The following is a 27,568-nucleotide window of genomic DNA, read 5'->3' on the forward strand; positions in this document are numbered from 1 at the left end:
AATAAACATTCATTAAGTGCCTACTAACTGCCTGTGCTAAGCACCGGAGGCACAAATAAGAAAAGAGAAAGTCTGTTCCTGCTCTCAGGGGCCTACAGTGACAAAGTAATCAGGAAAAACAAAAAGAGATTAGGGGAGAGGGGAAACGTTGTTTAACTGATTATGCAGAAGGGTTTTTTTTTTCTAGTGGAGTGCTGTGAGAGGGACAGAACATAAATGCTGGTTAATTAAACACAATTAAATTGTTGAAAAAGAAAAAAAGAAAATTTCTCTTTATTCTTGATTCACCTTAGGTATCACCTCTTCCATGAAGCCTTCCTTCTAGCTTGAAAATGATTGCTCCCTCCTCAAATTTTGCTAGAGAACTTCGATTGGATTTTTCCTTTGTCCCAGTTATGTTCTACCTTGCATTCTACTTTACAGGATAGTAGATTTACAGCTAGAAGGGCCTTTGAGGCTGGCAGGTCCAATCCCCTTATATTACACGTGAGGAAACTGAGCCAGGAGAGCTTAAATGACTTGACCAGGGTTAAATTTATTTGCATACATTTCTCATATCCCTGAAGCAACATGGCACAATGGAAAGTCAAAGACTTGTGTTGAAGTGTTGCTGCCTCTGCCACTGTGTGACCTCTGGCAAATTACTTAATCTCTCTGGGCCTCAGTTTCCTCATTTGTAAAATGAGAGGATTTGACTAGGTGGCCTCTAAATCTTTTCTAACTCCCAATCTGTGAACTTATATTCTTATGTGTAGGTACCATATCATTTTTTCATCTTTTATATCCACAATGTCCAGCATGGCTACTGCCTAGCCTGTTATAATGGGCTTTAATAAAAATCGAACGAGTGGAACTTTTCCCAATACATTGGATTTTTTATTTTGGCCCCTGTAACAATTTCATTATAAGCTAAGGAAGAGAGGAAACAAAGTAAAAGCGACCACATTGACTAAATCACAAAAGCCTTTTCTCTTTGGGCTTTTTGTAGGGCTTTTCTTATTTAGGAGATTTTGTCACACCTCTTTCGAAAACAGACCATATATCCAAGATTACAGGTTTCCACCAAAAACCAAAGCAAAAAACAAAGAGTCCAACAACAACAAAAACAAAAATAAAACTTTTATATTGAAGGAACAGAAGGTCAGGAGCTAAAATGTCACGGTTGAGAGACACTTCAGAGACACTTCAGTCTAGGCCCCTCATTTTCAAAAGGGGAAAACTCAGATAGGCACAGAAGCCAGCTATCTCCAGCTCTCAGCCCAGTCCTTTCCCCAAGTCCCGGGAAGGTTCTACCCGCCCCGCCCCGCACTGCACTGCACCTCTGGCCCTCCAGGGGGCGTGCGGCGGCGGAAGTCCGCTCCTCTAGTACCCTTCCGCCACTTCCGTTCTTTCCCTCGCGACAGCTTTCGTAACTTCCGGTGCCGGGTTCTCTGCAGCTGCGGACGCGGGATCGATGAGGGTGAGCGGGGCCCAGCCGCTGGAGCTAGCGGGACAGCCGATCCACGCAGGGCCAGGGAGGCGGCCTGGTTGTCCGGGCTGGAGTCTCGGGAGGGAAGGAGGAGGGCGGAGGGCAGGGCTGGGGTCGGGGCAGATTGGGCTGGGCCGGAGACACCGCTCCGGGTTCTGCGCTGACAGGGCTGCCGGCGTCTCCTTTAGACGCGATGTGAGGGCCCCGGAGTCCAACCCCGCCCTGCATCCCTGACAGGTGATCATCCCACCTCCGACTGACCGCCATCGCTGATGGAGAGCTCATTGCTTAGTCAGGCATCTCCTTCTCTGAATGGAGAGTTTTAATCCTCAGGAAGCCCTTTACATCCGGGCCAATAGCTTTTTATCTGTATCTTCCATCATTGCGCCCAGCCCTCTTCAATGCAAAGCCAAACCCCTTACTCTCCATCTTTTTATTTATTTATTTAGTGGCGAGGCAGTTGGGGTTAAGTGACTTACCTCGGGTCACACAGCTAGTGTCAAGTGTCTGGTCTGAAAGCGAATTTGAACTCAGGTCCTCCTGACTGTAAGGCCGGTGCTCTATCCATTACGTCACCTAGCTGCCCCTCTCTCCATCTTTTAAAGTCCAAGTTCCTTGCCACCTTCTCCAAAAAGCCTCCCTCCCTTCGTAATAATTAAGATAACTCATCTGTACGAATTTAAAGTTCTTTAAAATTTTTTCCAAGAAAAGGTTCCTTTGACTTGATTATTCTCCCAGTTTTGTAGATGAGGAGACTGAGGCCCAAAGAAGTAAAATGACTTGCTTAAGTCACAAATAATTGTCGGAGGGGCAGTTCATTTTCTCAAAGTCAGTACCTTGTCCTCTCACATAACACTGACTGTAGGTCTCATACACCAGCCTGTCTTATTCTGAAGACTTTGTATATATAGTGCAGTGAAAAGAGTGGATTTGAAAACCTGAATATTGTTTTGGTGCTGCTGTTTTCTAGCAGTACTGTAGTCTTGGACAGTTCACATCATTTTCAAGAGCTTCAGTTTCTTTTCACAAGATTACAAGAAAAGTGTTTTGCAACCTTTAAAACACTATGGAATGCATTATTACAGATGATAACTATACCTCCAACCCCCGACTCAAAGTCCTTGCTGTGTGTCCTTCACTTATGTTGAAGGTAAGCTTTGCCACTTATTTACTTGATGACTGGAGCAAATGACTTCCCCTCTCTGCTTTCAGGTACCTGCTTAGTAAAGTTGTTAAATTGAATTGAATTCAGCCTCCTTGGCGCTTGGAGATCTCAGTTCCATACAGCTAGTGTATATGTTTTATGTTAATTTGACATAGATTTATGCTTCTATGTGTAGAGCATTGTGTCCCACAGTGGGAAGAGAGGCAAGTAAGATGACATAGTCCTTGCTGTCATGGAGCTCACAGTTTGGTAGTGGTTTCAAAAATACATTAACAGGGGCAGCTAGGTGGCAAAGTGGATAGAGCGCTGGCCCTGGAGTCAGGAGGACGTGAGTTCAAATCTGGTCTCAGACACTTGACACTCACTAGCTGTGTGACCCTAGGCAAGTGACTTAACCCCAAATCCCATACACACACACACACACACACACACACACACACATGCAGAAATTATACAGGAGAACTATAATGCAGGAAGTATCACAAGAGAATCACCAAGTGTGACCTGAGATACCATGGAGAAAAGATCATGTATTTATGTGGAAGAGGGATTAGTCCTGCTCCATATGGGACCTCTAGAGGGCAGACCTAGGAGCCAGTGGGATAGAAGTTACAGTGAGGCCACTTTCTGTATAACATAAGGAAAACCTGCCAGTAGTCAAGAGCTGTCCAAAAATGTGGTGGGCTGTCTCAGTAAATCAGTGACAAATATCAAAGGGAGGCTGGATGACCACTTCTTGGGATGTTGTAGAGGGAATTCCCATTCAGAAATGGGTTAGATTAGATAACGTCTGAAGTCCTTTTCAACTCACAGAAAATCTGACTCATGCATTAATTCAGCAAATATTTAATAAGTGTTTGCTATATTTCTGTACTGTCTTAGCTACAGAGGGAGAGATAAAGATTAATTAAACATCATCTCCAATTCTCAGGGAACTTAACAGCAGTAGTTCTTTTTTTAAAAGTTATTTTTATTTATTTGGTTAAATATTTCTCAATTATGTATAAAAAAATTTAAAAATCATTTAAAAAATTTTTGAGTTATAAATTCTCTCTCCCCGCCTTGAGAAGGCAAGCAATTTGATATCATTTATACATGTGAAATCATGCAAAATGTTTCCATGATTAACCATGTTGCAAAAGAAAACAATAAAAATAAAGTTTTAAAAAAGTATGCTTCCATCTGCATTCAGAGTTAATCAGTTCTCTCTGGAGGTGGATGGCATTCTTCATCATGGGTCCTTTGGAATTGTCTTGGATCATTGACTTGATCAGAGTAGCAGCAGTAGTTCTAACATTGTAGCAGCCCTTGACAACTTCTCTGTAGTGCTGATAGCCCCCTCCCTGAACCTCACTATCTATAAAATGGTGGTGGTGATACATAGCTATATAACACTTAGAGGCTTCTTATAGGCCAAAGGATAGAGTATTTTCATTTGGGTGGGCTTAGGAGGCATTCAGATGTAGTGGATATTACTTCCTAGGCTAGAACTAAGGAGACATGGCTCTGTCACTCTGCTCTGCCAAACATGAGCTGTATGATCTTAGGCAAGTCACTTGACTTCGCTGGGCCTTAGTTTCTTCAGCAGTTAAATGAGAGTGTTGGACTATAATGATCTCTAAATTACTGTTCAGCTCTTAATAGTCTGTGGTTCTCTACTTTTTTTTTATGCACATCTTATTTTTTGAAGCAATATAGAAGTGCTCAAGGGCTCCACTGAGGGAATGAACCCAGATCAATCTCTTGATTTCAGAGGAGATCAGCCCTTAACTCTTGCAATTGATGCAAGAGTCTTGTCTGGGAACTCCAACCAAGCTACCACAATGCCCTTTCTACATGGCTTCCGGAGGATCATTTTTGAGTACCAGCCTTTGGTAGATACAATTTTGGGATCTCTGGGGATACAAGATCCTGACAGACAGGACGGTCTGGAGAGGTAATTAAATTCTTTTCCTTTATGGTTTGTCTAAAGCAGTGAAGGCTACCTGGAGATTATGGCAAGTGGAGATAGCCCCTTTCTGACAATGGTTTCTGGGAGCAAAGATGGGAGAGCCAGTGCCAGTCTTAAGGAAGCAGTGATTCAGGAGTCAGGATACTGTATTTAGGGGGACATAGCCCTGCATTTTGACTGCCTCTGTGGTTTTAGAGAAACCCACATTCTTGCCTCAGTTTCTTCCTTCTTGTATCTTGATATCCTCCATCTGTAATAGAGATGAATGGGGATAGTGCCTTTGTATCAGTACTTCACATTCAAGTATGTTTCTGAAGTTAGCTGATCTGATCATCAAATCTTTTTGAAGTGCATCAGAGGAGCAAACCCTTCCAGAATACTATGCTCAGTCCTTTAGGAAGGAGAAGAGTCACTCCCCTAATATGCCTTCTCTGGCAACCTACGTTTTCATGTATTGGGTTTACTTAAAAATTGAGGCCTAACTATATTCCTATAATGTCTTAGACAAAATGTTAAGTTTATGTTCCTTTAACCACTAGTATTGTCTCGGCATTTAGAGTTTTGGTCAGTGGGAGTGCATGAACCCCTGTAGGAAAGTCTCCATGTAATCTTGAGAAAACCATTTGTAGCTAAAAGTCATCTAATATGTGACGAAAAAAAGGAAAACTATATACTGTTACAAGATGGGGTTTAGATGATCTCAAAAGATCCCTTCCAGCTTTGATATTCTGTAATTTAGACATGGGTTTTAACTTTCATGTAAAGGGAGTCTATTGAGGAAGCAATGTATAAAAATAGGACAGTAATACCTGGTAGACTTAGATTTACTTTTCCTCATTCTGGAATTCTTGGGAGCATTGATAAAAAAAAAAAGATGGATTGAGTTCTTGGTACTTGCAGTATTTTTTTAACGATGTCCCAGCTCCTTGACGTTGATGACCAAACAACCAAGCCAGTCCCAAGTGTACAGCTGCACAATGAAGACGTCCCTTCAGGCAGTATCTAAGAAAGCGACTAGAGAAGCCACTGCCAGGAACCGAGGACTTTGCAGGTCTCCAATGTTAAACACTGACATGAGGTCTCATTTAGCAGATAAATATCATTGTGTAAAAAATTGTCAGAAAATTTTCTTTCAGAGCTGAGTTAATGCTCAAATGGGCAGTTTTAGTACGGGACTAAACCGGAATATTGAGGCACTGTTCGTTTAAACATAGAGCAGGTTATTAGGAAGGTATTACCCATTCATACCAGATGTCTTATGTTTAGGCCTCTTACCAGTGTGTTCCTTTCTAACCATCTGGTTTCCCTCCTGTGTCTCAGCCCAACTTACCTGGCTAATGATGGAAGTCGGGTCCTTGTTCTCAATGAGCTGTTGGAGAGGGAGGCGCATTCCCCTTTTTACCAGGAAGGTGTTAGCTATTCCTTGCTGAAGATGGCAGAGCTTGGGCTGACACATGCAGCTGACGTCCTGTTGCAGAATGGAGCCAACCTCAACTTTGAAGGTCAGTTGATTAGTGGTGTTTCATTCCAAAAGTTTCTCTGACAGCCCTAGCAGGGGCTGAGCAGGCAGCTTAAGAGTGGGATCATGCCTTGGGGTAAAGGGCAGGCCTTGGATATTTCTGGTTCTTGATTCCTCAGGTTTCGCTTCAATTTTTATTGTTTAAGCTCTGAGAGCAGCCACATTCACTTTCAACTTGTGGGCAAATGCCCAATGAGGGGGAGAAGAGGACTTGGCTGAGTGCCACCTCCTCGTCTCTCTGCCTTTTAAATGATTCTCTTGCCACCTCTATTCTAGCTGAAGCCCTGTCTTTGCTTCAGCTCCTCCTGTGTGATTGATTTAGCAGCCTTTCCCCAAGTCCCCAGTTATGTCGCCTCTCCCATTAATGTTAATGAAAATGTGCCTGTTGGCACTGAGCCCAGGGCTAAGCGAAGATAATTTCTTGCCGCTTTTCTCTGAGCTGTCTTGCAGTTTATTTGTTAATACCGTGTGGAGAGGAGAGCAGAAAAGCTGCTTTGGGCATAAATCATGGCACGAAAGTGTTAGTTTCCTGTCGTGTAAATGGCCACAGAACCAAGGCTGCTCCATGCAAAGGGAAATATGGTTCTTGGATTCCATGGGGTAGGTAGGGCCTGGGCAGCGGGGAGTCATGGGTAATGTGTAGCTGGCCAAGGCATTTTAACAGAGTTGTGCCACGGGTGACTTGTAACTGCTTTAATTCTAGATAGTGGGGTTGAGTGGAGATGCTGTGCTTGTCCTCAGGACTGGCTAGGTTCTGTACTGCTAGTCCAGCACTTTTGGTTTGTGAAAGCCTTACAAGGGAGGATTTGGCTGAGAATCACTGGCTTGAATTTGAACCACTAAGTGGGAGGGGAAATCCTGGTATAAGACTGGATGCCTTTAGGGGAGGAAAGGTCCTGCTTAATTACATAATGGGACTAGATAAATTGGTTCTACTGATCAGGAAGCGAGGTACCTAGTGGTGCCTCAATTTTTATTTGGTGGTTGTCCCATCTTACATCTTTTGCCCTTGATGCCTTTACTGCGGCTGGCAATACATCTGTAGAACCTATTACTATGAGATCAAAGCTGGACTCTGGAGCCAGATGTTGTGGGATAGTGTGTGTATGTTGCTTTGGACGGTGAAATCTCAGCCTCTCTGTCTCTAGATCCTGTCACTTACTACACTGCTCTGCACATTGCTGTCCTCCGCAACCAGCCTGACATGGTGGAGCTGCTGGTGCATCATGGGGCCGACATCAACAGGAGAGACCGGGTATGCTGATCCAGGGATAAAGGGTGAAAAAGCATGGTAGCTTGTAACCACCTCTACATATTATAGCCAACCCATGCTAAGAATGGCATTTCTTCGAATGCTTCTTTTAATGTCCCATCACCAGGAACCCTACCTAGATTCTTTTAAGTCCTAACTCCATGCCCCACAACCTCTGCCCTGCCCTGCCCCAGCCCACCCCAGTGACCACTGGTGGCTTCTGGTTAATGCCTCCTTCTGCTCTTCCTGCTCAGATCCATGAGAGCAGCCCCCTGGACTTGGCCAGTGAGGAACCTGAGCGGCTGCCCTGCTTGCAACGCCTCCTGGACCTTGGGGCTGATGTTAATGCAGCTGACAAGCATGGTAGGGTAGCTCTTGGATAGGATGATGATACTCTATGATTACGAATCCTTCCCTCCTCAAGCTCCTCCCACTCCCCCAAATGGAACTAGAATTAGGCAGAAAGTGGATAGGCACAGGCCCATGGCTGCCAGGTTCTGGTTTACCCCTAAATAAAGTACTTAGCATCCATTTTCTTCTTGCTAGAGTGTCAAGTGATTCTCAAAGGCACTTGTAACATACAAAGCGGTATCTCCCCATAGCTGGCAAAACTTACTAAAAATGAAGTGGTTGTACTTATTGGTTTCCCAAGTTCCTTCCAGCTCTAGCATTGGTCTTCAGCTACCATATCTACATTCATAAAGGGGTGTGCCTAGGACTTTGCCCACCTTTTGTGGGCTACCAAACTAGCCCAGGGTTTAGAGAATACAGGCTAGAGGTTCAAAAATTGGGACGTGCAATACTGTTTTAAATATTTTGATAACTGCATTTCAGTATAACTTTATATATTATTTATAGTATAAATAACATATAAAAATTTCCTTTGTAACCTAATGTATTTTATACATTTCATTAAAACACTGAGAAGGGGTCTATGACACAAAACAGGTTAAAAATCCCTGACTTAAACTCAAAAAATACCTTTCCTGAAATATATCCTTGTTCTGTAAAATCATATTTGACTTTCTATGTTATCCCCTTAACCCAAGCAATAGCACTAGAAGCCTTATTGGAGTGTGTCCGGAGAGCAGCAGCTCTAGACGTATGGGGTATTTTCAGAGAGAGCTCTTTCCCTACACATACAGCCTTAGCTAGCCAGTCTTCTTCACAATGCTGAGTTATGTTTACTGACAGTGTTGTCCTTCTACAGGAAAGACAGCTTTGCTTCATGCACTAGCCAGTAGCGATGGGGTCCAAATCCATAACACTGAGAACATCCGCCTCTTGTTGGAAGGAGGTGAGTGGCTGAGGCTAGGCATTGTGGCGGCCCATTTTATATGTGGTAACTTCCACTCATACTTTCCCACTTTTTTTTTCTCATCTTGTTGGTTTCTTCAGATGTTGGGTACGCAATTTTACCATTCTAGTTCACCTGCTATAATACCTGGGTACATTAATCTCTTAATTTATATATTGGTGGGGCAGCTAGGTGGTGCAGCGGATAAAGCCCTGGCCCTGGACTCAGGAGCACTTGAGTTCAGATTTGGCATCAGACACATAACACTTTTACTAGCTGTGTGACCTTGGGCAAATCACTTAACCCCATCGTCTAGCCCCCCCCTCCCCCCCCAAAAAATAATAGAAATTTATATACTGGCCCTATTAGCAGTATGATCTTCCTTTTATGTTCCAGGAGCAAATGTAAAGGCCACCACCAAAGATGGTGACACAGTCTTTACATGCATCATCTTCCTGCTTGGTGAAACAGTGGGAGGGGACAAAGAGGAGGCCCGTATGATCAACCGGTTCTGCTTTCGTGTTACTCAGCTGCTACTGACCCATGGAGCAGACCCTAGTGAATGCCCACCCCATGAATCTCTCACCAATATCTGCTTCAAGAACTTTAAACTTCACTTTCCACTCTTGCGCTTCCTTCTGGAATCTGGAGTCACCTACAATTGCTCCCTCCATGGCCCATCTTGCTGGTCTGGCTTCCATATTGTCTTTGAGAGACTCTGTTCCCACCCAGGCTGCCCTGAAGATGACAGCCACTCTGAACTCCTGCAGAAAGCAGAGACTATCTTGGAGCTCATGGTAGCTAGTTCTCAGAGAATCCAGCTGCCTAGCAACTTTGAGATCAACCCTGCTGGTTCCCTGGCAGAAAAGATTAAGGCCCTCTACACTTACTTGAAGCAACTAGAATACTGTCCCCCACCCCTTAAACATCTGTGCCGTGTGTACATTCGCCAGCAGCTCCAACCTTGGCCTGTGGATGTCAAGGTCAAGGCCCTACCTCTTCCTGACAGGCTAAAGTGGTATCTCCTCATTGAGCACAGTGGTTCTAATGATGATGATGTCTGATATGACCCAGGCAAGTCCCTTCATCTTCCATTTGTCTCCCCCCAGCCCTGTCCTCCTCCCCCTCCCCTGGATCTCTGAGATTTCCCAGGTTGAAAGGCACAATGGTTGGAGCAGCTTTAATGTGACAGTTTGACCACTTGTGCACTAAATGAGTGTAGGTCCCTGGGTTCTGGGAGGAGAGATGGGGTAGCCCCTTTCCTCATTTATCTCCATCTAAACAAAAAGAGGTTTGGGAAAGACCTGGTTCTTGATGGGTGCTAGGAAAGAGATACGTGGGTATTCCCTAGCGTTTCCGACTGGGGTGCTTGATAATAGAAGCTTCACTCATTCCTAATATAAGATGCATTATTAAAGGTGGCTTTGCCCCATGGGCTAAGGATCCCAATCCTTGCCTGAAGGGAACAGGCACGGGATTCTAGGTTTGGGAGAAGCTCGGTTATCCTTTAATTTTCATCTCTTTTAAGTGAGAGTTTACTTGCTGTGCAGCAGTCTGTCCACTGAAGCTCACATGTAGATAGTACTGGAGGGAACAAGAAATCTGCCCATGTTGGTACAAAGACTACTGCTCTGTGAAACTCTCTTAGGTTTTAGCAGGCATTTGGTCTTCTGGGAGCTGCAGGAAATTTATATTCTTCCCGGAGAAGCCACTTAGTCACAGGTGATGTTATTTATTCCCTCTAATTGAAGGGATTTTATGAGGGTTGTCGGTCTCTTTCAAAAGCTGAAGACCCAGAAATGTGTTCTGTTTCAGAGAGAGAGGTATGGGAGGGGGCAGAGAGGTCAGACATGTAGCCCTTTGCCCTCTGCTGTTTTCCACCATGGGTTCTTTAGCTGTTACTTGGCAGTTCCTGCCAAAGTGCCTTTTGGGTGGCAGGGGAAAATAGCTGCTGAAAACTTATATAAATCCACTTACTCTCCCCATGGGTGAAAGATGAGCTCAGACCTCTTTCGAACAGCACTGCAGAGCTATCAGGCTGCAATGTCAGGTCACAATGTATCGCGTGTAAATACAGCTGGTTTGAGCTACCTCACCTTATCAGTGGGCTGTAGGTAGTCTGTACAAAGAACCTAACATTTCTAACATGTTGACAGTCTCCCTAACCCCAGTGTAAGTTATGGTTAAAGTGCCAAAACCAGGAGCTTTCTTATTTCAGTACTGGAAAATAAAGTGCTATGTATGATACTACTTGTGTTTAAAAGCAATTACGTGTATATTCAAGTATGTGGCCTTTTATCAAAGTCAGTCTTGTCTTTGTGAGAAAGCTTCAACTGAGTATAGGAAATCATCATTTAGTTAAGTCCAGACTGTGAAACTTCACTGCCAAACCCATAGTCACTGTCCCCTCCCCACAAAACTTTTAAAGACATGCTGACCATTTGAAGATGTATAACACTATACTATACTGCACTGATGTTTGAAATAAGCTCAAGCAATTAAATGAGATCTTTTGTAAAATTAAACACTGACAAAGTCTCTTTCTCTGTTAAGAGTTTTAGAGTGACGTTTTCTATCTTACACTGTTAAGAATGGCAAAAGTTCTGCCCATATACTCAGTAGTAGCCAGTGGAAAAAAAGTAGTGAGCCATCAAGGTGAGACTTCTGAGAACAGATATCAGGAAGAAGACAGTGTTCTGCTCATAAGTAATAGCAAATGACATTTTCATTCTGCCTTACATAAGGGTTTTAACAATGAATGGATTTACCTTTTATTTCTGACTGAAAATGACACTGCTACAGCTTGCCACAGAAAAACCACATTCAAAAAGCAAGGCACAGTGAGTAGTAAAACCATAAGCAAATTCTCTGCTCTAATGTGAGCAACTATGGGGGCTTTAACCCTTTTCCTAATTTGTTACATTCATTAAGGACAAGCACACAAAATACTCAGTGAAACATTGAACAGTCCCACAACACAGAACAGCCTGGGGCTACCCCCTTCTCTCCCCCAGATCCCAGGTACCAAAGTGAGGCTTAGATCAACCACGGCTGTGAAAGGAAACAAAGCCTTAATTTACTCTTCATAGGATGAGAACAATTTGCTTCCCAGTTAATAACAATGGATTATTTTTTAATGTCCACAGAAGCAAAGTTAAAGGTGATTTTACTTCCTGTTAAGGCAGCTAGACCTTTGGTTTAAAAAAAAAAGTCACCTGGTAGGATCAGTGTTTTCCCAGACCCATCATCATGTGTAATCATATTTGTGGAAGAAAATAACAAGTCCCCATATAAGCACTAGGAAAGATGGGGGAAAAAGTTAGGAGATGGTTATGATCCAGGCCTACTCTATTTTGCTCACAAAAAAGTTGGCTGGCACTCTCTACTTTGGAACCCCTGCAACTCACCTTCTATCCTGTCCAGCAGCATTTTACCTCCTGTGTCTGGCTTTTCTTTTAAATACCGAATATATACAGAGTAAACTGATAGCAAATATACAGGTGTATTTGGCAGCCTCCATAGGGCTGTTTCTATACTCCTGAACCATAACACAACACTGCTGGACCCAACAGCTGTCAGTTGGCTCCAGTCCCCATCCCCCCTCCCCAACCCCACACTGGTCCCTTCCTGTGTCTCTCATGCCAAACTGGGTCTCATCTCATGGCAAAGCTGTAGACTTGATAAATCTCATCAGGGAAGTTTTCCTGCCTTTCTTCAGCCAGAAGGTTAAGACCTGCATGGCGGACAATCCTGCGTACCACCTCCTGGTCCCGGCACACACTGCTATCCACATCATCCATGATCACACCTTCCTGGGCCATGTTGTCCTTGATGACAATGATGCCATTGGGCCGCAAGCCTGCCTTGCACCTTCGTAGGAATTCAGCAAGATGCTGATCAGTAAGGTGACCTAGAGAAGGCAGACAGGAATTAGAGGTGGAGAAAGCTCTGTTATATAGCTCTCTACATAGTAGTAGCTCACTAGCAGACTTCCGTTCTAACGGGCAGCCTATATGTGATCACAAAGAGGAAAGACAATGAGAATAGGTTTAGGAATGTGAGGAACAGAACATAGGTTACTCACTTTGTGATAGCATAATTTCCTCTGGGGATGAGGCTAAAAGTTCATTCTCCCTTGTGAGGCTTAAGTCTGGTTGGGTGATTGCTTCTAGTACTATAAGGGGATGGTGGCCTACCACTGAAGCAGAATGCTCTGTGATAGAAAAAGGGCCGCTGCTAATAGCTCAAAGGCTATTCTCAAAGAAGACTGACCCAGCAATCATCCAATTACATCACAGAGCCACACATCACCAAGAGAGAGTACATGGATTCCTATTTTGAGTCTCAGATCTGGGGTAAATGACATGTTAAATAAATTGGAAGCAATAGGTACAAAGGACTATCAAACCTGTTTGTAGCCTACAGAATAGCCCCAGAGAAATGAAAAACCATCTGTCTCAGGATGGGACTGGAAGCTTAAGGCTTTAAAATTTCCCCTTGGTTAATCTACCCAATATGGAGTATATTATTTCACTATTAAAGCTATTACCTGGTGCAGTAGAGGGAGCACCGGGCCTGGAATCAGGAGGATCTGAGTTCAAATCGGGCCTCAGACCAGACACTTGACACTAGCTGTGTGACCCTGGGGCAAGTCACTTAACCCAAACTGCCTCACCCCCGCCCAAAAGGTAAAAACTATTACCTGACAAACTCTGTTTCTGATAATAAACTATATTAGATTAAATAACCAAGTCACTCTCCATCAAAGGGGATTCTCAAGAGACCTTCTCTGGGACAAGGGTGTTGCTAGAATGATGAAAGCAATGTTTCCAGTACTGTACTGGGATACCATAGCAAAAACAAAAGGAGATCAAAGAATGTCCTACAAACTAACAGAAGCATAACTGCCTTGACAGCAGTTCCTCCTCACCCCAACGCAAAAGAAACCAGAGTAAGGATGACAGTCCTTACCTATAACCCACTGGATCCAAATGACATCATAGGAATTTGGCTCTGGACTGAAGTCCTGCAGACCACAACAGAAATAGTTCCTCACCCTCCTGCCCTCCTCACCCAGGTAGGTTTTAGCCTTAATCAGGAAATCCTCGGTAACATCAACCATATCCACTACTTTGAAGAGTGGCAAAAGCAGCCTTTTGGTGATTCGACCAATGCCAGCTCCACAGTCCAAAGCACAGTTAGTCCCTGTTTTATTTGGACCTTCCTGAAAAGAAGGGGGATATTATTAGTGAGAAAGGAAAATGAAACCTCAAGGACCCTTTTAAAACAAAGGGGGAAGATCCTGCTAAGCTAGGAATGAGGGACAAATTAGAATTAAATAGTAAGCTGTTAGTACATCACTTGGCTAGTGGTGAAGGAACCGGTTTGATCAATTTATTCATAGTTCTATCACTGCCTTGTTGTATTAACTTGAACACACATAATTCCTTTTCTTGGTGCTTCACTTTGTAAAATGAGACATGTTTCTCAGGGCTATTATGGGGGTTAGCATATCTGTAAAAGTTTTCAACATGGAAAATATTTCATCTGAGTCACTGTAGAGAAGTGGAGTTTCTATGTGAACTTTAGGTTGAATAGATGATGAATGTTATGTGTAAGAACCTATGTGCTATCTGAATATTTGTGTCATAATTATGCAGAATTTTATTTCAATCATTTGATCATATGGGGCATTGGCAGCAGATTGCCAATAAAGTATCCTGCAAAGAGCCAAATATAAGTACCCCATACCAAACAGTTAGGGGCATGGAGCTTACTATTACCTCACCAACGAAAGAGATCAAGCAAACCAGAAAACAGGTGGATACATGGCCTATGAAGAGAGGTAGCAGTGAAGGCCTAGGGTATTAAGGATGAATGTGGTTGCTGTGTCATGTTACTAAGTTTAGGGCCAAACATAGTGAAGGAGGATGGCTTTTCTCAGGACTGGATCTGGATATGTCATTGAAGTCCCCTTGTATTGCCATGGATTTGGAAGGATCCTATGGCTTTCTTCATAGCCACCTACATGAGTGACAAGACAGATGACTTTGATTTTTTTTTTTGGGAGGAGGGGCTGGAAGGAAATAGAAAGAAGACTCTGAAGTGCTGAAAGTAAAAACAGCCAGCTGGTTTAAGCTGTAACATGTTAGAGCAGCTGTTTCATGATATTCCCATTCAAATGACACTGTTCCATGACAGCCAGTGTGCTTTCCACCCCACTCCTGCCTGTAGAGCACCCCAGACCTGCCTACCCTCAAAAACCTCTGCAGGAACTTCTTGGAGCTGTTGATGTCGATGTTGGAGATATGGCCATACCCTCCAAGCATGCCGTCCACTGTGGGTGGGACATCTTTCCAGTACTTCTCTGCCTTCAAGTAGAATTGGCTCTCATCCTCCACAACCTCACTTGTCATGTTGCAAGCAATTCAGGCTGTTTCCTGGACAATAACAATCAGCTATGGATCCTTTCCTCAAGAAAGAAGAAAAGAGCAACTCAGAGCAATAATAGTAGGGACCAATTCATTACAAGGCTCCCTATCCTCACTCACATAATTTACCCTTTAAAATGCAAGTACACACTATCCTCTGGATAATATAATTTCTACTCCTATTTACAGGAGAACAGGATCTGTCTGAGGGAGTAAGAAAAGGTGAGCATCCCACTGAATCTCAGATCATTCCTTCTCCATTCTACTGATGATTTACTCAGAAATCAGACAAAAATGTTCAAAAAACATTTTTGGATAGATGATGGAATTAAAAATATGCTAGCAGCACAGCATTAAGGAAAAAATAGCAATTACAGTACGAAGGCAAATTTAACTTCTACTCATGGCACAAGGCTTAAAGTTCATAGAAAGCTTTAAATATTCATGACCTAGCCACAATAGGGAGAGAAGGAAATAAAAGGCTTACATCCTATGTTTCTTTCACACATACAGGTTATAAATGTTACAGATCAAAAGAGATCTTAGATGATCTCTGAGGTTCTTTTCAATTACACAGATGCTAAGTCCAAACCTCTCATTCTCCAGATGAGGAAATCAAGACTCAGGAAGGCTAAGTTGCCAAAATCTCAAGACACAATAAACGTTAGAGGTGCAATGTGAACCGGACCTTCCATGGTAACACACTGCCTCTATTCTTCTGGGGCTTAACAACCTACTCTAAACCCAACTCTAAAGCACGTTTATTTATTTTTGTTTAATCTCATAAACGCTGCAATGATCTAAGGAATCCCAAACACCCCAAGGGGTAAAGCATTTGACCACAATCACACATTAATAAGTACTGAAATATGAAACACTATTCTAAGTGTCTTAAAAACTTAATATAAACCAGGGAATATCATTAAAAAGGAGCAGCCAGATTGAACAGTGACCTGGGCATAAATTCAAAGTCTTCAAAGTGTTTTTTTGAGAATAAAACTTCCCGGGGCAGCTAGGTGGCACAGTGGATGGAGCACTGGCCGTGAAGTCAGGAGGACCTGAGTTCAAATCCGACCTCAGACCAAACACTTGACACTTACTAGCTGCGTGACCCTGGGCAAGTCACTTACCCCCAATTGCCTTAAAAAAAGGGGAGAGAGAGAGAGAGAGAGGAGAGAGAGAGAGAGAGAGAGAGAGAGAGAGAGAGAGAGAGAGAAACAGAGGGAGAGGGAGAGGGAGAGAGAGAGAGAGAACAGAGGGAGAGGGAGAGGAAAAGAGAGAGAGAGAGAGAGAGAGAGAGAGAGAGAGAGAGAGAGAGAGAGAGAGAGAGAGAGAGAGAAACAGAGGGAGAGGGAGAGGGAGAGAGAGAGAAACAGAGGGAGAGAGAGGGAGGGAGAGGAGAAGGGAGAGGGAGAGGGAGAGGGAGAGGGAGAGGGAGAGGGAGAGGGAGAGGAGAGAGAGGGAGAGGAGAGGAGAGGGAGAGGGAGAGGAGAGGAGAGAGAGGGAGAGAGGAGGAGAGAGGAGAGAGAGAGAGAGAGAGAGAGAGAGAGAGAGAGAGAGAGAGAGAATAAAACTCCCCCACAATACCAAGAATGAGCTGACAGCTCTTCACTGGCCAACAGTATATTATTTTCTATTAGCTGTGCTGGTTCTGCCAAAACAGAAAGCCTGAGGCTCAGTGGACATTATTCAGAGAAGCACATCTCTCAGGAGGAGGCAGCTTTCTCTCCAAGTGATCTCATCAGCTCTCATGGGTCCAATCATCTTTAGGCAGTTGACAAAAGGCATATAAATCCAGCCCCATCTCTCTCCTAACTAAGCTCTAGTCACAACTACCTCCTGCACATTTCTACCTGGATGTTTCATAAGCAACCTCAAACTCTGCATATCCAAAACAGAACTGATTTTTTTCTCTAAACTTTCCTTTTTGTTTTTAGGCATTGTATTGTGCTTTGGAGCTACAAATACAAAAAAGTGAGCCAAAACTTGTCCTCAAAGAGTTTACATTCCAATAAGGAGATAAACACGTTCACAGATATGTAAAAATAAAACATAAACTAAACAAAGATGCAATAACTGGAGGTATTAACCACTAAGGGAATTTAGGAAAGACTTCTTGAAGCTGGATTGTACTTGAGATGGGAGCTGAATCGGAGGTAGGGATTCCAAGAGTGAAGTGAGAAGGGAGAACATTCTAGGCACGGTGTCATGGAAGCGAGAGATAAAATTTACTATTTACAAGGAACAGCAAGGTGGCCAGTTTGGCTAGAATGTAGAATGTGTGGAGAGTAATGTATAATCAATCTGGAATGGAAGGATGGTGTTGGATTTTAAAAGACTTTCAATTCCAAAAGAAGTTTTAAAATTTTACCCTAAAGGTAACAGGAAGCCACTGAAAGGAATATTAACCTAAGATTTGTGTGAAAGCTCTATTAGAGAGGGAGGAAGATTGGATACAAGATCAATTAGAAAGCTATTCTAAGAGTCTCTAGGTGAAATGTAAAAAGGGGATCAAACTACAGTGATTGTGGTGGGGATAGAGGCAAGGGTATGATAGGACACAAGAAAAGTTGAAGAGGCAGAATTGCAAAAATTGACAACAGAATGGATTGGGGTAGTGGGTGTGATATGAAAGTAAGACATCAAAGTAGACGTCACTATCCTACTTTAAACAGTCTGCAACCTCAGTTACCCCCAACTATTCATTCTCTCTCAGATCAACCTATGCAATCAGTTGCCACTTTAACAGATTAATTTCTATTATTCCTTTTAGACCTACTGCCTCCCAACTGGACTATCACTAAACGGTCTCCCTGCTTCTAGGGACTCTCCTCTCCAATTCATCTTCCACACAACTGTCAATCTTCCTAAAGCACAGGGTCTGACAATGTCAATCCTGTTAACCAATCTTGACCAGCTCCTCACTGTCTTCAGGATAAAACATAAACTACTCAGACTGGCATTTAAGCCCTCCATACCCTGGGTCCAGCCTGTTTCCAGATTTATTTCACATTATTCGCCTTCATGATTTCTTTGTTTTAGCCAAACTAGCCTATTTCTTGAATTCAACATTTAATTTCCCACTTCTGAGCTGCTGCAATCTTCCAAGGCTGGAATGTATTCTCTCTCCACTTCCTAGAATCCTTAGCTTCTCCTAAAAAGGTTGCACAGGAAAACTTTTCCTGATCCTCCTAGTTACAAATGTGCCATCCCTCCTCAAATTAATTTTAGTCACCTGTGCACATACTGTCATGTTGCAACTCTCCAGTAGAATGTAAGATCTTTGAAGGCAGGGGTAGTTTTTCACCTTGCCTTTGTATCCTCAAAGCTGCCTTGAACATAGCAGCAGCTAAATAAATGCTCGAATTTAGTTTCTTGCTCTTCTTAGAGAAACAACTTCAACTCTTCTTTCTACAACGAAATATGGTCCTACTTTTGTCAGTACTCAGACCTTCTCTTGCTATTCTTTCCCTCACAATGACTTCACTTAGGCCCAGGGCTTCAATGATCACAACAGTCATTCCTCAACTGAATATCCAATCCCAACCTCTCTGTAGCTTCAATGGTGTATCTTTAGGTAGCACTCCATACTCAACATACCTCAAAAACCCTACCTCATCATTTGCCCCCAACATCTGCTCCTTCTGATTTCCCTATGCTAATACCCATACCATCTTCCCTGTTACCAGAGCTCAAAACCCCAGAAGAATCTTTGATTCTTCCCTCACCTTCACCTGCTGCCAAGTACTATCTAACTAAATCTACCCCCACAATGTCTCTCATACATTAAGAGAGTAACTTCTCTGTTATTCCTTTTATACCTCCTTCCAATCTCTTTGTTTTACACACATGTATATATATTTTAAAAAATAGTATTTTTTTCCAATTACAGTAGACAATTTTAAACATTAATTTTTTATAAAATTTTGAGCTCCAAATTTTAACTTTTCCTCCTTCCCCTCCCTAAGATAGTAAGCAATTTGATATAGGTTATATATGTGCAATCAAGTAAAACATTTCCATATTAGGCATGTTATGAAAGAAACAGAACAGAAGGGAAAAAAATATGGAAAAAAAATAAAGTGAAAGTAGTATGCTTAGATCAGACTCCATCACTTCTTTCTCTGAATGTGGATAGTATTTTCCATCATGAGTCTTTTGGAATTGTCTTGAATCACTGTGGTGCTGAGAAGAGCTAAGTCAACCATAGTTGCTCATCATGTAATGTTGTTGTTATATGTATATTTTTAAAAATAAAATTGCAGTCAGCACAGAAAAAGAAATTGTTTAACCCAGACTAGAGCTTCATGCTCTTAGGAAACTCAAGTCAAAAGTAAATAGGGAGGGGTGTTGTGTGAAGTAGACAAAGGGCCAGAACTGGTCTCTTTCTTTACTGTGGACATAAACTTATAAAATGACTTGAAAACAAGTACTGAAAAGTAGTGTTAAGTATTTTGTTTTTGCACTGCATGTTTAATTGTGTGGCTCAACCAGGTGATGACTATGAAGTAGGCTGTAAATGTTTCCTGGGGTAAGTGTATAATTGGATCTAGATAAATTATGCTGAATATAGAACAACATATCTATGTCTCCCAACACATTATATCACTGTTGGGTGGAGGAGAAGGGCAATGGAACAGTTAATAAGTTGTAACTCAGAATTCCAGTTGTCAAGTAGGGAGGGGGAGAAAAAAATATGCAAACAACTGAGGACATAAAACTGGAAGAGATGTCATTATGTGACTGTCCTGAGTAACAAGTTGTGCTGATCATGGACAAAAATATATTCGACTGCCCCTGTAATCCTACTACATCAGTGTCTACAAGTATATCCTCAAAAAGGCTAGGAGGAATTCTGCTCAGAAAGAACTCTAGAATCAAAGAAAATAGTAATCAGACAACATCCAAAACAATGTCACCTCACTCCCTCAAGAGTTTCCATTCACCAGCAGCTAACAGGAATAGGTAATGGCCCATCTGATGAGGATTTGCGGGGCTGCTTCACTTGGCTGAGGTCTGAAGGTAAAGAAGTATTCCATTGGACAGCACTGGGCAAAAGACTGGAGTCTCCCTGAGGCAGGACACAGTACATTGTGCTTTTACAAAACCTAATACAAGCACACTTTGCCTAATAATAACTGGTTCTGCAAAAATATCAGTTTATAAAGATCAGCTGAACACAGGCTCACAGATTCATAGCTGGAAGGACCTTCCCTCTCTTAATGACCTCCAATTTATCTTGAATATACCTTGTTTGTACAAATTATCTCTTCCCATTAAACTACAAGTTCCTTGAGAGCAAGGACTGATTTCTGCCTTTCTCTGCATCCTTAGTGCTTTAGCACAGTCCCTGGTACACGAGCAGACACTTAAAAAAATGTTTAATGACTTGACTGACCTTAGGGGTATTCTAGACTAGTGGTGTCAAACTGAAATAGAAAATGATCCCTACTAGTGCATACTAACTTAGCAAACCACAAATTGACATTTATCTAATGTTGTATTTCATTTATTTTGTTAAACATTTTCCATTTACATTTTAATCTGGTTCAGCTGCACTTAGAAAGTAGCCAGTAACTGGTCACAAGTTTGACACCTCTCTTCTAGACCAACCTCCCATTAAATCCATTAGGAAAATGAGATACAAAGTAGGTAGGATGTGTAAGTGGGATTTGAATCCAGTGCTCCTTCTACTGTACCAGCTCTTTCTGTAGTATATTTTTAGAATTTGGTTATACTAGATTAATGGTATTGTAAACCTATACTGGCAGGACAACATTATGGGGGAAGGGGTTGAGCTTGCATATAAAAATTCAACCATGTAAGACATATATTACAAGATATTTATAAAACAAAAGAATTTTTTGGGGGTGGGGAAGTGTTGCTTTACTTGCTGTAGGGATTCCCGTCCACTTCTAGGTCCACCAATACACTGACAATATGACGTGACTGACAAACATTTGATAGTTTTTAGGAATACAACATGATATCCATCAGTTACAAAGAAATGGCCATGAACAGAAACCATTTCAACTCTGACACTTGACAAGAACTAAGTCTTGAATAAACCTGGGCCCTGATTTAATTCGGCTTTCTAACATCCAAATTTGTACTAAGCCAAGCTTACTTTGTCAATATGATGGCTAGGAACACCACCAAGGTCCAACATTAGCAACTACTCAATCTATAGCTCAGGAGCATTTTATATCCTGCCAACCTGCTGGGGACAACTTGAAAGTGAGGCATATGAGTAACTACTACAATGTGGTGTGGCCAAAAAAACCCACCAGCCTTAGAATGAAGAAATCTAGGTTCTAGTCCCTGTTCTACAAACCTACTAGCTGCATAACTATGGACACATCATTACAACTTCTTTGCAGTTCAGTTTCTTCAGCTATAAAATGTGGATGCTACTACTTGTGCCCCTTATATCACAGTGTTGTGGAGACCAAGTGAGATAGTAATGCATATATCAGGCTAGACATGAAAGTTACTACCATTTGCCAAGGCACTCCTTTCTATAATCTCTCTGTGACAGCAGAATCAAAGAAGTCACAGCTCAGTGAGCCTAAGAGGTCTGTTAGTCCAATTTCTCTCATTTTATATAAGACACAGAGAAGAACTTAACCCACTGCAGTCACAAGGTGAATCAGAAAGAGATGAAAATATTAACAGTATGTACAGAGGAAAGGAGGCTCGAATTTAGAGAAAACTTGGGTTCCAATCCTATTTCTGACTCATGGGCAGATCCCTTCACCTCTGTGGTTCCACCGAGATCACCTACTCCAACCCCCAAGGCCCAGAAAGGTTAAGGGCCTTGTCCAAGGTCACATAGGTAGCAAGTAAAAAAGATGGATTCAAACCCAGGTCTTCTGACTTCAAATCCAAGGCTCTTTCCACCACATTTCTTCTGTAAGATAAGGATAACATTTGTACCAGGTTGCCATAATAAAGAATTTTTATGAACATTAAAGTGCTACCTTAGTATTAAAACACAGGGTGGGCCCTTGAATCCTTAGCTAGTGAACTTTCCACTTATGCACAAGCAGAACCTGTCTTTGAAATGACCCCTGCGGCCAGAACAGTAAGGTCATGTTTGCCTCTAGGAGGTTACAAGGATGGGACAAATCACCTTCAGAAAACATTCACATTTTTACATGTAGCAGGAGTCAGGAAAGTCCCACTTCTTTGTCTGGAGGCAGAATCTGGGGATTTAGGGAACTGCGTTAAGCAGTCAGCCTGGTCCGTTTAGGTTACTTTATGTAACCACTCTCTGGCGCACTGGCCGGATCCTGGGCAACGTCTCCTCATTCCTCCCTTCCACAACCCCAAAGCCTCAGGGCCCAGAGGTCAAGTACCAGCCCAGAAAAATGCCTCTTCACATTACCAGCCCTGCAAGCTCACTGCAGCAGGCGCCTCAGGCCCAGCACCAGCTCCCACCCTAGAAGGTGGGACAAGGCTGAAAAAGAGTTCGTACCTGGGGGGTGGGGTGAGGGGATGAGTTAGGGGAGAGCAACAGGAAAGAGACTGCCTGAGCTCAGGTAGCGGCGAGGCGGCCTGGAGGTGGTAATGCTGAAGGCGCTGGGGGAGAGGTTAAGGGGAGGCGGGTCTCGGCGGCACGCACTCTTCCTAGGGCAGGGGGCCACGTGGTTCCTAGAAACGCAGGGTCACGTAAACAGACATTACCAGGGGGAGGGCGGGGGGCTAGCACCAGGGGGGGAAGGGTCACGTGCTCAGCGGGGGGGATGGGCTGGGGAAGCTGAGGCCGTTGGGAGGAAAACCTCCCCCCCCACCACCCTCACCTGTCGCCGCCCTCACAAGGGCTTCCCCCCACGCTACTCACCCTCGGGGCAGAGGGCGGTAGGTCACCTAGGGCCGGGTGGGAAGGGGGGGGAGAATGGCAAAGGCAGCGGCAGCAGCAGCCCAGTAAACCTCAGCCTCAACACGGAGACTCCGGCTCGGCGTCGGTGGCGAGCCAGCGTGCGTTCCCTTTGTCCTAGCTACGTCACTTCCACCCGCGAGGAGTGAGGGGGCGGGGCGAGGACGTTGGCTCCGCCCCCTTGCGGGTCGTGGTACGTTCAACGGCTGCAGCGTACGCCTGGGTGGGCACGAGCCCTTCCTCCTTTCCGTGGCTGGAAGTCTAGGATGGTTTTTGCCACGTCTTAGGCTTTGGGGAAGGAGGGAGTCTCGAAAGAAGCAGTGCAGAGTGGGTTGGGGAAATGCACTAGTCGTTGCGATATGAGGACACAAAACGGGTGCACGTTCTTGGGAAATGCAGTGCTCAATCTTGTGCAACGCACAAACGGCCGCAGCCGGTGCGGTATCTGAGCAGGTGTAATGCATGATAACCAATGGTTAAACTTTAGAGAGGATTCAGTGTCGACGTAAATGCGCTACCTAGCGTGTGCAGAACCTCTCAAGCAGCTGCAATGCCCCAGAGGTCCAATATCTGGGCAAATGCAGCGACCAAGGAGCTGCAGTATTTGACAGAGAGCAGTCATCCGTCCATGAGCAGGTGCGGTACCTGAGCGGGTGCAACACCAGTTAGGGACACAGGGTGGCAGCACGAGCCCAGGTCCTTGAGAGTGCTGAGTTAGGAGTGGCCTCTGTGTGTGGCTCATGTGCCCTGCCCAATTGACAGAATCTCCCACAACTGGTGAGGTGGGAGAATGAGTGACCCTTTCTGGCCAGGTGCTCAGGCCTGGCCCGCAATGAGTCAGAACTGGTTCAGAGTACTAGGCCCGGTCAAGTTGATGAAAGGCAAAAGAATGGGGGAAATGTTATCACTGCCCACAGAAATGCAGGAGCTGGGAAGAGGGGGACAGAAGGGAGGGGTGGGAAGGCCATAGAAGTAAAGGAGTTCTCACCTTGTAAAGCTGCCAAAATGTTGGGAAGGAATGGGAGAGAAGAGGTTCCACTGTGGATCCTTAAAATCAGTGCTGAACATATTTTGTCAAGGAATCATAAATGGGGTTCCTTTGGTATGGTCTTTGACTTGAGTCATTAACTATGGGGATAGTTTTGTAATCCCACAGAACAGAAAAGCTGCAGGCACCTGAGACAGCAACTGCAGCAAAGACGTACTGAAGGCTTTACCAAAGCTGTTCAGTATTCAGGGGTCTCAGATCCTTATGGGAGATGCCTTCTACCTTCTTTTGCCTTCTACTCTCCCCCTTTAATCTATCCTATCCCTTAAACACCCCATCTCTATCTTCTTTTCCACCTGCTATCACCTTCTAAGCCCTGTCTCCTCTTTCCTCCCACAATCAACAACATGCATTTATTAAACCCTCACCATGTGCCAGGCTACATAATCACCTAAACCTCCTGCACTCTGCCACCTGCCCCTATCCCCCTCTCTATTCCATTTTCTATCTATCACCCTACCTCCTCCTCCCTCTAAACTCCCTTTACCTACCACTTAAGTCTCCCTCTTCTACCATAACCTTACAAACTCCTAATGCCTTGCCTTCTTTTTCTCCTGTACCAGCTTCTCCTATAAATCTTGAGGGGGCACTCAGTGCCCTCTGTCTCTTATCCATTGCTGGGCTGGCATAGCAAAAAGAAAAGATCTACTTCCCCTTACCATAAATGTTAAGGTAGAGGACACACTTGAATCCCAAATCTCTCCCTATCGTTTCAGGTAAAACTCTAATAACACCTTATAGCACTGACTGGCTTATTTCTCTGACCTCAGGAGTTCTGAGCTCTATATCTCCTTTGTTTTGGGGAAGCAAAATGACAGAGAGCTCAGCCTTGCCAGTTCCTGAGCCACCTGATGCTTAACCTGGTTATTGCATCTTCAGTCCCTTTAGCCCTCTTTGCTAGTGTTAACTGGTTTAACAGGACAGGCAAGGGGAGTAGCTACATGGGGCTTAATGCAGGTCAAAGGCCATATGACCAACTAACACTAATTATTCATAAGAATTCATAATTCATAATTAATTTTAAGGCTCCAAATTGGTTTGTCTTTATCCATTCCCCAGCTCATGAAGGCATTATACATGACCCAGTTTCCTCATCTGTAAAATTTGAACTGGATAAGGTTTCAATGGGTAGGGTTAAGGGTTGAGATGGGGAAGGACATTCCAGACAGAAGAAACAAAGGTGGGAAGGAAAGGCCAAGGTATTCCTAAAGGTCAATGATTATTATTCTGGTTTGGTTGGAACATAGGGCCCATATTAGAAAGCAGGTGGACAAAGAGGGGGTTGGGGCCAGACCAAATGCAGTGAGTGAAGTTTTCTTAGTGGGGGAGTGCTACAAGTCACAGAATGGTGATCTTGCTACAAGATAAATCTGGCTGTGTGGGATGGCTATCAGGGAGAGAAGAATATAATCTAGTAAATGTCTAAGAACAGGATGATTGATACAGAATACCAAAACAATTCTTCCCGGTTTTTGGAAGGTCAGAGGAACTCAAGCCCTGTAAGGGGCCCTGTCCTGCCAGCCAGATGGTGGAACTGAAGGGGGTCTTACAACACTCCAATCCACTTTCAGACACCACCATCACAGCTCTGCCATTTACTAACTGGATGACCTCAGGCAAATCGATTAACCTCTCTGATCATCAGTTGTCTTATTTGTAAAATGAATGAGTTAAACTAAAAGGCATCCAGGGTCCCTTCTGGTTCTAAATCTATGACCCTACAAACTTCTACCCTTCTATAATAGCCTCCTACCCTGCAGGGATCTGGGCTAGTGCTGCCACCCTGTGGCTTAAGCTTAGATTGCTTAGATTGCACACACTGGGAAAAACACCCTCTGTTATATTGATCACTTTGGTGAGGGGAATCTGACCTACTGTTGACCACTTAGGGTCACGGATAAGGTCATTCTTGCCTCATGGGGACAGGGTTATGGGTGAAGAGAGGTGAATACCACTCTTAGGTGCATCATATGTGCACCACCTACATGTGTCTGAGGACACCAATCCAGAGGGCTCCTTACCCTCCTATCCCTCAGGAAACTTGTAATCTTGGGAACAAAAGCTAAGGAATGAGATGATGGGAAGCTCAGGACCACTGTGTGGTCTCTCCCATCTCTAACCTAAGGAAATCTGGGCAGATCCCCAGGGAGATCACATTTGAGTCAGAAATCACTCCCTCCATTCCCATGTGTGTCCACATATGGTATCTTATGTCCTAAGAATGCAGAGAAAACTGGATAAAGACCATAACTCTTGGGAAGCTCCCAGTTTGAATGATAACAGACAGGAAGCCCAGGGGTAGAAGAGACATCTAAACACCTACAGAGCAGTCTTTCTGATGAGGCTATATTAGACTCAATAAAGGCTTGACAGGCACTGAGAGTTTATCCCACGTGAAACAAAATATACTGCATTTAGCAGGGCAGCCCCCACCCAGCCAGTATCTTGCTTTTAGAAATAGCCTATGGAAAATAGTTTGTCACTTTGTCTTTTAATTAACTAATGAGGAATACTCTCCCTGTGGGCTTGCATGAAAGAGTACCTGTTGCCCACCCCACCAAGCAAAGCTGCTTCAGATGACTGGGCCAGAAGGAAACATCCAATGACCTGGGTTCGATATTGATCTAGGGGTAATATGAAATATGGACTCTGAATCACTGGAGAATTATGGGAAACTCCAGCGGCTCTGCCCCTACCTCATATCTGGGAAATTTCCTAGCACAGTCCAGCCCTCTCTATTTATAAGGCATAAATAATAGACCTTCCTGTGAGCACGTGGTTTATAGTAAAGTAAAACTGCAAAAAAAACCAAACAACCCAGAGTGGAATGCTTTCCCTAATCATCACCCAGCCTCCTCCTTTTTGTTCTACCTCTCGTTGGGGATGCTTGGGGGACAGTCCTGAATACCTGCTGATTCATGTCCTGGAGACAGGAAAAAGAGTGAAAGGTGGAGATGTCAGTGCCCACTCAGCCCCAGATCTTGACCTTGGCCTTTAGACAGTACAACCAGGACATCATGGTAAGAAAGGTGGGCTTCCTTGGCCCCAGGTCACTCCTGCTGACAGTGTCCAACGCTCTGGACCCCCTTCTGGATTTGGTTCATTGCTCCTGTTAGACTGCGACTACAATTCTTGTCCTGATGCTGCAAGTAGAGATGCAGGTCATGGCCACTGCTGCCTCCCTCAAACTGGTCTCCATTCTCCTTGGCTGATGCAGGTCACACCAGACAGAAGTGTAGGTCACAGCCCAACAACGTGAGGACCTGAAGCCCAAACCTGTATTTATGGACATAGTGGGGCAAACCCACTCCCCTTGCAATGTGTCTTACCTGGAAGAGGTAAGGCTTGGAATGAGCTCTCTGAAGTCTCTCAAAGGAAAGAAGGAAGGAAAAGAAAAGAAAAGAGAAAAAGGGTGAAAGAGCAGGGCTGGCTCATTCCCAGAGCCCACAAATCAAACTCTTCAGTCTGTCTGAGTGCCTTCCTATTTCTACCCTTGTTCTCTGAGGCTTCTGTGAAGGGGGAGGAAGAAGCAAACACAAACGTCCAAGTGAAGGAGAA

At 43.8% G+C, this 27,568-nt stretch overlaps 2 protein-coding genes across 12 annotated transcripts; one reads left to right on the forward strand and one right to left on the reverse strand.

Moving 5' to 3' along the window:
- Positions 1-1,393: 1,393 nt before the first annotated feature.
- ASB6 (ankyrin repeat and SOCS box containing 6) lies at positions 1,394-11,177 on the forward strand. 6 transcript variants are annotated; one of them, XM_020973522.1, is made up of 7 exons: positions 1,394-1,459; positions 4,324-4,569; positions 5,905-6,086; positions 7,252-7,358; positions 7,610-7,718; positions 8,566-8,652; positions 9,049-11,177. In XM_020973522.1, the coding sequence occupies exons 2-7, from the start codon at positions 4,358-4,360 to the stop codon at positions 9,714-9,716; spliced, it is 1,365 nt and encodes a 454-aa protein (XP_020829181.1). In that variant the 5' UTR covers positions 1,394-1,459; positions 4,324-4,357; the 3' UTR covers positions 9,717-11,177. The 6 variants fall into 6 exon arrangements, with proteins under 6 accessions (XP_020829181.1, XP_020829185.1, XP_020829186.1 ...); XM_020973526.1 differs by having other exon boundaries at positions 4,387-4,569; XM_020973527.2 differs by lacking the exon at positions 1,394-1,459 and adding an exon at positions 1,567-1,705 and having other exon boundaries at positions 4,387-4,569.
- Positions 11,178-11,392: 215 nt separating this feature from the next.
- Positions 11,393-23,093, reverse strand: NTMT1 (N-terminal Xaa-Pro-Lys N-methyltransferase 1). 6 transcript variants are annotated; one of them, XM_020973530.2, is made up of 5 exons: positions 22,927-23,093; positions 22,561-22,736; positions 14,907-15,119; positions 13,624-13,876; positions 11,393-12,562 (listed from the first exon to the last, which is right to left on the reverse strand). In XM_020973530.2, exons 3-5 carry the CDS (start codon positions 15,066-15,068, stop codon positions 12,306-12,308), a joined length of 672 nt encoding a protein of 223 aa, XP_020829189.1. In that variant the 5' UTR covers positions 15,069-15,119; positions 22,561-22,736; positions 22,927-23,093; the 3' UTR covers positions 11,393-12,305. The 6 variants fall into 6 exon arrangements, with proteins under 6 accessions (XP_020829189.1, XP_020829190.1, XP_020829188.1 ...); XM_020973531.2 differs by having other exon boundaries at positions 14,907-15,124; XM_020973529.2 differs by lacking the exon at positions 22,561-22,736.
- Positions 23,094-27,568: the final 4,475 nt, after the last annotated feature.

The sequence above is a fragment of the Phascolarctos cinereus genome, unplaced genomic scaffold (genome assembly GCF_003287225.1).
Source record: "Phascolarctos cinereus isolate Bilbo 61053 unplaced genomic scaffold, phaCin_HiC Scaffold_2;HRSCAF=192, whole genome shotgun sequence".
Taxonomy (NCBI): domain Eukaryota; kingdom Metazoa; phylum Chordata; class Mammalia; order Diprotodontia; family Phascolarctidae; genus Phascolarctos; species Phascolarctos cinereus.

Coding starts and splice junctions, on each gene's coding strand:
- ASB6 (XM_020973522.1), top strand. CDS start 4,358: ATGAACCCAGATCAATCTCTTGATTTCAGAGGAGATCAGCCCTTAACT. Junction 6,087..7,251: donor AGCCAACCTCAACTTTGAAG/GTCAGTTGATTA, acceptor CTCTGTCTCTAG/ATCCTGTCACTTACTACACT. Junction 7,359..7,609: donor ACATCAACAGGAGAGACCGG/GTATGCTGATCC, acceptor CTTCCTGCTCAG/ATCCATGAGAGCAGCCCCCT.
- NTMT1 (XM_020973529.2), bottom strand. CDS start 15,068: ATGACAAGTGAGGTTGTGGAGGATGAGAGCCAATTCTACTTGAAGGCA. Junction 13,877..14,906: donor TCCTGCAGAGGTTTTTGAGG/GTAGGCAGGTCT, acceptor CCTTCTTTTCAG/GAAGGTCCAAATAAAACAGG. Junction 12,563..13,623: donor TTGGATCCAGTGGGTTATAG/GTAAGGACTGTC, acceptor TGCCTTCTCTAG/GTCACCTTACTGATCAGCAT.